The sequence below is a fragment of the Phallusia mammillata genome, chromosome 2 (genome assembly GCF_965637545.1).
Source record: "Phallusia mammillata chromosome 2, kaPhaMamm4.hap1.1, whole genome shotgun sequence".
Taxonomy (NCBI): Eukaryota; Metazoa; Chordata; class Ascidiacea; order Phlebobranchia; family Ascidiidae; genus Phallusia; species Phallusia mammillata.
The window spans coordinates 17,451,974-17,463,862 of NC_137253.1; the positions used below are offsets into that span (position 1 = coordinate 17,451,974).

Consider the following 11,889-nt stretch of genomic DNA (forward strand, 5'->3'; position numbering starts at 1 on the left):
CTTCAGGGCTGATCCCAGTTATGAATTTATGTTCATCTTAACTGATATTGGTCAATCTGGCAATCCTTTACTACGAACTAATAACGAATTATTCTGACACCTAGAGCATACGAGGCAGGCAACGGTGCATGTGATTCAACTTCCTGCAGTTTCTCCACTAAGCCTGTGTAGCTCAGTTGGCGGAGCGGGTAGCGGTCACATGCTTTAAAACTATCAGTTTGGCACTTTGGTTTGGCTAAGCATTAAGTAATGGAAAATTTTAACTGTACATGACTTTTCGTTCCCAAAGAAAGTATATGCTGCTTTTACGACATATGGTATTGAGTGGTGTAACGTGTTTATGTGTTTACACACTGTTACATGCTCCCGGATTCCTGTTATTTTCAAAAAGCCTGACCATAAGACGGGCTGTTGCGTAAACCGGGTGTTTCGAAATACTTGTGCAATCCATTGCAGTGCTGCATGTCTTTGCAAGCTTTTAACTTAAAACAAACTAATAACTGATGTGAGTAAAACAAGGTAGGCTACTGTTTTGCAATGATCGCAAGAAAAACGAGTATCAGTTTAAAAGCCAATGTTTTATCGTTGATCTTTCTCCTTCCATCGTTTACTTTCCGTGAGATAAATGAGACTTGATGTGTTGTGCGTAACCAGAATAAACGACAAGGACTAGATTGATCTTTTGTGAATTATGTCGGTTCTACGCAGCAAGCGTTAAGAATCGTAACAATGAACTTACTCGAAACTGCGGACGACCGATGCGAACCACGATAAGCGAAAGAAACAATAAGCTCCCGAGTAAAGAATAACATAGCCCAAGAAGCTCAGCTGACGCAGGAGATCATTTCCAAAACAACAGTCAGTCCAGGGCCTTGTTATTTATTGCGGGAACACACGCACACGTTGCCCCGCAATCGTCTTCAATAGACCTGGCGTAAGCTGATTTACATTTTTCTGGTACATTACAGAACATTAACTCAGCCGGTATATTATCTTTTTCACCCTTTACATTCAAAAACGTACCCGCTGAATACCATGTCGAAATTTTTAGCCCATGTATTTTACACAATTTATTAGGATTGGGAATTTGCACCATCGTTTCTTACTTTTCGGTCAAATACTGCTCAAATACTAAGCTCATCAATAAAATGCAATTTCGTTTTTTAAGTTGGAACGGTATAGTCGAAACCTTGTTATAAACCGAGCTTTTAAATTATTTGTGAAATTCACAGCTTTTAACGTAATAAAGAATAAACAATAAAACATATAATTCGCGTTGTATTAAAAAAAAATCTCGAACAGATTAGCATGGTAAAATAAGTTGGGTACCGATGGTTTAGGTTAATTTTGTGTTACGGAATCGTAATGCTGCTATTGATGTATTCAACAGATTAGTTTTGTTAGGTTGGTAATAACTGTTGTTATTGCCTTTCAACCTGGTCCCAAAAGTCAGCTTATGCATAATTATAAACAGTTTATACTGTCATTTAAGTTGCGTTGAAAAGTAAAGTTTTTGTTAAACCTGGTATTCTTTTGTTTGCGTGGCAATATCAATAGGCTATAAATGTTTAACAACAATACTTGGAGCTCCTTTAAACATTACCTTAAAGCTTAAATACTTTTTTATGTCTTCTTTGTTTTAAAGAGCCCCGGCACCGGAAAATTATTTTTTAACATGTTATTTGTTGAATTCTTATAAACACGATTTCAGGTTTAAAATTACAAAAATCGATGTTATTAGTCAAATATTTACATTTAAAATCTCAAAACACTGACACCTTGCGGATATTTTGTCACATTGTCCGAACGTCATGTGACGTCACCTCGTACCAACTTGGTTTGGAACTTTGGAGCGTGTTTGTCGTCGGTGGTCGATAACGTTCAGCGACGCCAATAACGTTAGTCAGTTAAAGTATTTTGGTGTTTAATTGTTCTTATTTTTAGACCCAAGTGTGCAAAAATGCCTGCAGCATATTCTGTATATGGTTGCGATTCGAGAGGAAACAGGTATACGGCCTACATATGTTTTTTATAATAATACAAACAAATGACACTACGCTTCGTTATGCATGTATATTTGACCGCAATCATACAAGTTTCGGACCCTTGAATCCAGCATACTTGTCAGAAGGAAAAGTACTGCGAACTTTGAGTACGACGCATGCTGGCAATGTAACCCTGATGTTTTTTCCAAGTCTTCCCCAGCACCATTCAAAAAATTTCTCAGAATATTCGTTGAATTTGGCTAACTGCTGTTGCACTTTACTAATTTCATGGCAACAAACGCATGATTGCTCTCCTCCATTATCACACAGTTAAACACCTACAACAATATTGTTAAAACTAAACTTAGCTCAGCAAGGCAAGACTGTTACCAATTTGTATGCTCCATTTGCATTTGAAGGCTGGCTGACTGTGGTTCGTCCACGCTTAGTTCATTATCTTGGTACTGGTGTTCAAACGAATAGCCTACAATATCTCCCCATAAGAGCATGACTATCTTCTTCTCATTCACTTGAGCTGATGGTTAAAATAGTCAGTATTTTTGTTCTAGTGTGGAGACTGTATACGGTACGATAAAAATACCTTTTGGAAACAACAAAACATCTACATCTTTAAGCCAACAGTTTTAGTTAATGCTTAACTGTCAACTAAAAATTTACGTTGGTTCTATCATTTGTAAACAGTAAAAAATGTACGCATCAAAGCTAAAACAAGCAACAAAAACAACAGCTGGCCAACGCCATTGTTAGAAGTTGGTACGAGGTGACGTAACCATCGCTGCTGCATTTTAAACCAAGGTGTCGCTCGCCAAAGCAAACTAGAATGCATGTAAAAGGTCAAATGCCTGAGGCTCTCAAGTGTCCGTGTCCGATGTTACCCCGGTACCGTAGTATGCGTTTTTTGTTTTATACGACACATTTGGTAAAACGACAAACGAAATAATAACGAATCATCTCATATACAAGTCGACTAGGCTAAGCTGGTACTTTAGCGCATATTAAAACAGGAAAGGTTGATGGGAATCTTAGAAGGGCAACCATTTGCCTTTTGGATCCCCCGACTGATACGGGATTTGGCAGAACCATGGCAACCCGGTTACTTTCCACGGCGTGGATGTCTTCTACTAGCGGCTCAACAAATGAATTCGCTGCTTTGGGGTTCTTTCTGTAAAACGTTATGTTCATTTTCCTCTTCATCGGAGTCTTCAAAGTCGACCACTTTGCCTACATAAAAGACTGATTTCTTGCCATGTGTATCATATTTTACTAGTACGAAGCCTCTTTTCTTCCATTTTCTGACCTTTTCTTTCGTGGTTGAGCTTTGGGATATGGTCTGACACATTCTGGCGAGACATGGACTGAACACGGGATGTTGGACCCGGGCACAGTGTTTCCATCGCTACTCTCTTCGTCTGGTTTAGAACGTAAAGTAGACGATTCTGTATGAGGAAAGGAAGTTTCCCGTGGTAACAGACCACTCTCTGCAGCTTCAGCACAACATTCCGGATCAGGACGATCGGAGAAATCGTCGTCCGAAAAGATATTCTCGTCGAAAGGACAAATGCCGGTGGACAGAAATCCAGACTTAATATTTACTGGGGTCGCGGTTCTCTCCCACGAATGTATGCAGATTCTCGGAAGATCATATATAGAAATGACTTGATCTGGGTGGGCAATCATCCAATCATCAATACCTTGGCCGACAAAGGTCTTACACGGACCAAAAATCGCTTTATCAAGTGGTTGCAGCGTCAGGAGTACAATCCCATTATCTTTGGCGTATTTAACGCCTTCGACACTTAAGTGTGATTCATGATTATTCATTATGAACAATACCTTCATTTCCTGCGAGCATCTTGTGAACTGGACGAAAAACGTCAAAACATGAATATAATTTTCGGATGTCATCCATCCTGATTTATGTGCCAACGCCAAAGGTCCGCTTGCAAGTCCACATAGCATGCGTGCTGGGTTTTGTCTCACTCTTGGAAAAACCCAATTGTAGGCAGTGCTACGCCGCTCGCGCCAATAATGCCAACCTGGGTCATCGGTTCTCCTTTGGTTGGTGAGAGTCGTAACTCCAGTCTAAATGCAAGGGTTCACTTAGAATCGCCTACTACAGGTAACACATTTTAATCAAACCAAAAAAGTAGCCTACCTCATCAATGTTAAACATTTCCGACGGCGTAAAATGATATCTTCCATCAAGTTCGCGCAAATTGGTCTGAAACCTTTCGACATTTGATCTATTAAAACTAGTCATCCGAGCCAAAGACGTGGCTTCAGGTTTTCTTATGCTCAAGTTGTGATTTCTCTTCAAACAGCCTGAAAGCAAATCTTCACCTGCTGTCTGGTTTGTCACCCAGGACTCTGGGACTTTTACGCCATTGCTGATGGCATATTCTTGTGCCAATCGGCGAGTCGCTTTTGGAGTCAAACCATAAAACATTTTCGAACAGTTTAGCAAGTAGGCTAATCAGCCAACGACTTTTCCTGCCCTTCGCTAAAAAACTTTTTCTGTTTAAAATTAGGAGAATATGAGGCCAATGCACCATATTTTTTATGTCGTCGGACATATAGGCCTACTGATAGGGTTGAGCGATTAACTCCGTGCTCAATGGCACTCTGTCTATGCGAGTATCCATCTTCAATAACTGCCCAAACAGCTTTTCTCATTTGGTCGCTTGAAGCATACTCTGCTGTTTTTTTCTTTTAAACGTTCTTACCATATTATTTATGATCTGAAACCATTGTGAACATACAATATAATACACTTACTTCAACCGGACAACATGTCCGACGTATCCCCAGACACGTGGCGACATAAAAAAGCAAAAACATGGCCGCCTGTTTACCTCCTGCTCAAAATCAACGTTTGCTTATGGAAGTGTTACTTCTAAACTGCAACTTCCACAACAAAAGAATTACTTTCGGCTACCAACAACCAAACTATACCCTTACAACCAAAAATTTTAAAAGTAGATATTTCTGTTAAACTAACTTTTTTATTTTTACTTATCGGTTGAACTACGCATGCTCCCAACCAGCATGCTGCTTTGAAATGGAAGCATGAATATTTGTTAAACACGATGGCCACAATGCTCTACTGTGACGTCATATACCTGGTCGGAACACTCCCCGCGTCCGAACTATCCCCGGTCTCCCCTTCTGCAAAAACTTAATTTCTACTTCGCCGCAATAAACAACATTTTACTCTGTATAAATAAACTATACTATCTTTGTTTACAAAACGTGAGCATCGGTGAGTATCTATTCATGAAATTGGCTGAAATTTGGATAGCTTGTAAAATGTGCCATTTATAGATGTCAATTGTTGTGTTCAACCCTGTAGCCCCAACATTTACCCTTCCAGCTCCATAAAATTGGTAAATATTTAAAATAATGTTTTAATTGAATGAAACTTGGATAGCTTGCTGAATTTGTTGTTTATATTGGTTGGTTGCTGTGTTTTACTCTATAATCCCAACATCTACCTCATTTAACAATTTTCGAATTAGTTCTTTCTGATGTGGGCACTTCTTTCTGTGCTTGCACCGAAGTTTCTTTTAAGTAAGAGGAAAACGTGCTAAAACATTTTAATCTGATAGGCCTACACAGGTGGGTTGCTGTTTCGTCAAATCAAATTTTTGTGTGATATAAGGCAGGGTTGCCAGGTATGATCGGCTGGATTCGGACAGTATTTGTCAGAAAATCGGACATTTTAGGACAAAAAAAAACGATAGCGTAAAATTGCCGAGTTTTACACAAATGCAAAGTGACCGACGTAAAATATGACGTCACTTATGCGTGCAACCACTAGAACTGAAATCCAAACTTGAAGCCCAACAAACTTCCCATGTTGGAAAAAAACGATATGTTTGAAATAATATTTAGTTGGCAATTGCAAGACGTTGCTGTTGTGTTTATCATTGGTTTCGCACCATTTAAAAAATGTTTCGTCAACTTGTTGCTTCATATCAGCTCAGATAACCATTTGTTACAATACAATTGCATTGTACACAACAATGGCCAAACATTCACTGGCAGACAATTATGTGTTTAATGTCATAAACAAAGTACTAACCAAAACAAGTTGCACTTTTAAACCACGTTTTGTCGTAAAAAAGGGTTTGCAACCTTAAACAAATAGGAAGGAGACAAAAAGTTATTATTCAATCAGCAAAATTCGGACATATCAGGACTAAATGTCTAATGATTTTTAGGCGTCGGACACAGCATGTGAAATTAGGCCAATTTGTCGTTTTTTGTCCGATTTTTAGGCCACCTGGCAACCCTAATATAAGCCTTATAAGGTACGTGCCAGGTATACGTCGGCCCGGAAGGTAATAATCAAGGCCCACTGGTCATATTTTTTTATGAACAAGAAAAAAAATGCTTTATATGCAAAATTGAAAAAAATGCAAAATTTTCTGTTTTGCTTTCTGGGGCAGATGAAAATCGTAATGAGAAGTTTGTAGAATGTAATCTTAAAATCTTTTTAAAAATAATTTAGTTTTTTTGGTTATCGACTGTCAAGCGGTCGTTTATTTCTTGTTGTTAGTAGATTCAGATAAACATTTTGTTATACGTCTTAGTTGACAGTATATGCGTTATCCTATATAAGTTAATAACATTGCTTGTTTGAACTTTATTTTGACCGAAACAAAGTATATGTTGAATCCCTTTTGTTTTGTTTCACGCGACCTTTCAGTTTAAACTCGCATCCTCTCTTTACACCACACAGGTTTAGAGATACTTGCAATACGGTTTTCTGAATAAACGAAATCAATGTCAAAATACGTACAACAGCATCAATCACAAGTTTTCCAAATAAGCAACACTTACCAACTGGTTTTGCGTAGGTCCAAAAGGCAATATTTCAACATTTTAACAATTTGTTTCACTTCAGCACGTGTAAAAATAGAATGCCAAAAAAATACACAGTTAACCCAACGCATCACAACCGATTATGACGCCACACACAACATTGTGGTGATACTACAATTGCATGGTAAACGTTGTTATCCATAGAGATATTACAGTATAAATGAGTCTGATTGGTTTCTAGACTTTTCAAAAATCATGAAAATGTTGGCTTTTATTAACAGCATATGTATTAAGGCCCAAGTTTTATTTTCTTAAAACTGTCATTCTATAAAAACAAAACTTGCAAAGGTCGTCAAGATTCGATGGATGTTTAATATCAACCTCTGCAACCATATCATGCCAAATTTGGCCTAAAACTCGTAAATGGTTTTTTAGTTATACGCAAAAGTTTTTAGGGTCCTTGTTACCTGTATCTGTTTAAATAACTTTCCCTTTTTCCTCGCCTGATGGTGACAACTTTAACAATGTTAATATAACAACAACAACAAGGATTTAATAAATAAATCAGGCTAGCCAACAATTATGAAAATAAGCCTGTGTATGTATATACAGTCAAACTTCGATACTATGACACCTTGCTATTATGCCACCCTCGCTACTATACCATTTTTGATCGTCACCAACTAAATTCAATAGAAAATATATTTACTATGCCACCCCTTACCCTTGATACTATGACACATGAGAGTACAGTATTACTGTATTAACGGTCTGGTTATGGATTGAAAAATTGGTCCTTCTGACAACTTTCTTTTTAAGCTCATGATAAAACAGAGAAAACACGAAAAACAAATCGTTGAATAAACCAACGTGGTCATGTTAAGAGGTTTCACGGCTTTGCAGCGAGTAATGTAAACGCCGTTCTGTGCTTGTGTCACGGCAAAACTAACAGATCTTGTTTGTTCTAGGCACGATCTATCCGTATTTTTGTAATAAATTATACGGTATACTGTAATAAATTACAATCGTACAACACAACGTGGCATTACAGTACAAGTCACGTCACAAGGCTATGTTTGAAAACAACCCTCGATATCATGCCACCCTCGCTACTATGCCACTTTCTCTCGGCCCCAACGGGTGGCATAGTATCGAAGTTTGACTGTATAGCCTATAGATAGGGGGGGAAACAATAAATAAAACATACAACCGCTTCAAAACAAAGTAATTCTTAAATTACAAACATAAAAGCAAAAATAGTCACCTGCCATAATGCTTGCTATTGCAGCAATCAAGAAGGAAATAATAATGGAAGGACCACTTTTGTCATGTGCTACAGAACCAGTTAAAACGTACACTCCAGCTCCTAAACAATATTTTTGTAAATACATATTATAGACACTGTAAAATCGAAGTAATGGTGAAAAAGATAATAACGTGTCGTCTTGTGTTTTCTTCTTACAACTTAGATTAAACGGAGAACAACTCGAATATAAATTTAGGTGCGACGCAGCTGAAATCCATACAGTAAGGTTTGCATTAAAATAGGTTAATGTTTCGCCATTAGGCCTACTCGGTTTTAAAGAATTAGGTTTGTTACATTTTTGATACTGTTTGTTTAATCCCCTATTTTATTGCTAAAACCAACCTCACAACTCAGTAAAACTTATCCTGCAGCATTAGATCACAAAAACATCGTATTAATTTCAGGAACAATCGGTTACGTGTACAAAACTATAGTTTTGTGAGACTCATTCTTTACACGAGACTCTTTGACAGATACACAGACATAAAACTTAACTTTATTGTATTTTTTGAAACGTCAGTTTGCATTAATTTGACTTTTCATTTATCCCCACTATCAGGTTTTTTTAAGGTTTGGTTTGGGTGACCGCTAAGTAGTTTTAAGAGACCGCAAGTGTTTCATTTAAATACCAAAAAATAGCCATATCCAAATTTTGGGAAACCGCTGGAGAAATTTGGGGGACCGTTTCGGTCCCCCAAAACACCTTAAAAAAACACTGCCCACTATAATTTTTATGTTATTTTTTTAGGCCAGGCCCGCGGGCCACATGCGGCCCTTTGATTAAAGTTGTGCGGCCCGCAGAGACACTTGAATTTTAAATGTACTTGCAAACGACTCCAATTATTATAATTTTTTGAGCAGATTGGTGCACCCGGTGCTATTTTTTTGCGACCTGACAATATGCTGCTAGAATCAAATGCGATTTTTTCTTGTAATAAGGCATTTTTGGCATGCAACAAACTAAAATCACCTTGTGTTATACAAAGGTGCGGCCCGCAATCTAATCATCGCAATTGTATTTGGCCCCACAGTGACAAAGGTTGCCCACCCCTGATTTAGGCCATTGTTTAAATTACCGGAAAAACATGTTTCGACATTGGGTAGGTTATATACCGCCCGAGTTCTACAAGGATAGTTTAAACACGAGTTGAAAAAGTGTAGCCTATATAAAGCATAGCCTACATGTATGAAATACTAGGACAAAGACTTGGAGTGGCATTGGACACTTGCAAGTCGCCGATCCAAAGTTTACAAGAAATACCAAAATACCAAGAAATACCAATCCCTGCTTCTCTTGCCAATTAAACAATATCATTAAATATCCGGTTTGCAGCCTGCCATATATTTGTGGGCCTAAAATCTCTTACCTAAAGTGCTGCCAACACCAAGCGCAACAAGATCAATGGTTGTTAAACATCTGGACAGTTCTGTGTCTTCACTCAAAGTATTTTCGATCGTTTTTTTTCTTAGCAGTTTATAAAAAGTTTGTCTTCCCATTTCTATACCTTAACAAAGATTCGATAGTTCTGCATAAAACATCCTAGGTAAATGTGGTGAGTTTTTTTTCGTTTTAACACGTTTCATAGCGTTTCGTACTGGATGTTATAGCAACCAACTCAATCATCAGTTACGCCAAGCCAAAAGAGCAGGATGAAATGAACAAGTAGGATGTGCGGTGAAGTGCTTTTTTAACTCATACAAGTGTTTTACAACACGTGTCGGCACGATTTAAGATAACAAAGTAACTGTACAGGAATGGAGACGTTGCATTCTATAATCGAACCACTTGTGTAGGCTATACACCCATTCTTTTGCTACGAAACAGTATAACTAAATAACGCAAAAATTGTTGGTTTTCAAACCAAACCAGTAAACCAGTAAGTTTTAGGAATAGCCTATACTAATTTTGGTTATTCGGTGTCATCGATTGCTAAAAAAAACAGGAAACGACTAAATAGTTAACATAATCTGGCTTGCTTTCGACAACACCCAAAGAGAACATCAACCATAAAGTCCCTTTAATTCAATGGGATTATGCATCCGTGCTGAATCGAACCGAAGGATGCACAGTTTCAGTTAAAAAGTGCGATTTGCAAACGGTGATAAACAAGGCCCCGTGGCCTCTAACTGCGAGCTTGTATTGGAACAAGGCGAACAATGACGGCAAAGACCTGCAATTGTATTAGCATTGGAAACTGTACAAAGTTACCAACTTTGAGAAAAATGTTCGGTTTAGTCTGGGACACAATCTTCTACCTAAAGGGAACAAGACATAGTCGAAAAAAGGGCAAGAGCGCCGGGATAAGCCGGAACAGGAAGTTTTCAGCACATTCGAGGTGGATATCTTGCAGTGTTGTGCTACTAACTCCTCCACTTTTTAAAGTTTACTCATAATTGCTGATAATTCTCAAGTCAATTTAAATTTGGTCCTGAATTTTAGTTGTATTTGTGTTGACCCTCGGCTATAGACACCTTTCTCTGCATATTTGCTGACTGCGGCCCACTAGCGTGTTATTTTTCTTCTGCATTTGTAACGTGAACCGGTGTTCACTTACTTTGGTTATTCGCTGTGTTTACTTAGTTTGGTATACGCTTTTTTAATGTTTGATTACTGCACTTGCTTTTACATTAACTTATTTACATATTAGTTACCTATTAATATATTAGTTGTTTTGTTTCAATGTTCGTTTGTTTTGTTTGGCCATATTTATCTTCACGTTATTCCTTTCACTTCTTGTTTTTCCGCATTTGTTTTCTTGTGTTGAATTTTTACCCTTAACATTTTTTTTGTAACTTACTTTAACACCGGTAAAATTTTAATTTTTTTTAGCTAGGTGAGCACAGTGAATAACCAAACTAAGTGAACACCGGTTCACGTTACCCCCGCCTGCATTAAACCTACTCCCGGAGGAGGCTTTTCTTTAACTCTGGTAGAATTCAGTCTGTTTAGACTTCTCTTTAGTCTAGTTTCCAACACGTCGCTCATAATCTGCACGTCCGCGGACAAACCAAACCCGTTGTCGCATAGGGGTCGTTTAGAGCCGCGCTTTGTGAAACGTCTTCGGTGCTCGGGTCCATCACCTGGACAACAACAGTTGGTAATAGCTTGTCGGTATCACGTGCTTCTTCACGTAAAGCGACATCTTCTTGATGGCGCTTCCCAAAAGTCTCATCTCCATCTTAGTGCTCATCAAAATTGGCCTCTGTTTTCTTCGAGCGTCTGAAGTGCATTACTTGGGACTTGCCGGTTCAAGCAACAATGTTGTAGTTGACAGGTCCTTACTTCTTTACTATCTGAAAAAGACCTTTATAGGGCAGGTGAAACTTTCTACATGCGCCGGCGCCACAACCGGGTTTGCCAACAGGACTGAATCGTTAACGTTAAGGGTGTCACCGCTTTTTGCTTCTCCATTTCTTCTACAAACTACTATAAAAGCAAACAAAGAATAGAGCAATGGTTTAAAAATGCCGATCCTCTGAAATAATAACAACAAACTATAAAATATCTTTCTAAGAAATAGTAGTTACTGCAACCTTTCAGAAAAAATACACGCTGGAAGTGTTTTAAAATTTATTGGTGTAAAATCAGGTCATTCAAATGTTACCGGTGTTAAAGTAAGTTACCAAAAAAATGTTAAGGGTAAAAATTAAGGGCAACACAAGAAAACAAATGCGGAAAAACAAGAAGTGAAAGGAATAACGTGAAGATAAATATGGCCAAACAAAACAAACGAACATTGAAACAAAACAACT

At 38.0% G+C, this 11,889-nt stretch overlaps 1 protein-coding gene across 1 annotated transcript in view; it reads right to left on the minus strand.

Moving 5' to 3' along the window:
- Positions 1–9,633, minus strand: part of LOC145213087 (cationic amino acid transporter 3-like) — a 49,377-nt gene extending 39,744 nt beyond the window's left edge. Inside the window, exons 1-2 of the mRNA XM_080081326.1 lie at positions 9,504–9,633; positions 8,095–8,196 (exon numbers count right to left, since the gene is read on the minus strand). Coding sequence (XP_079937452.1) covers positions 8,095–8,196; positions 9,504–9,633 — 232 coding nt within the window. The remainder of the gene's footprint in view (positions 1–8,094; positions 8,197–9,503) is intronic.
- Between the last annotated feature and the right edge of the window lie 2,256 nt (positions 9,634–11,889).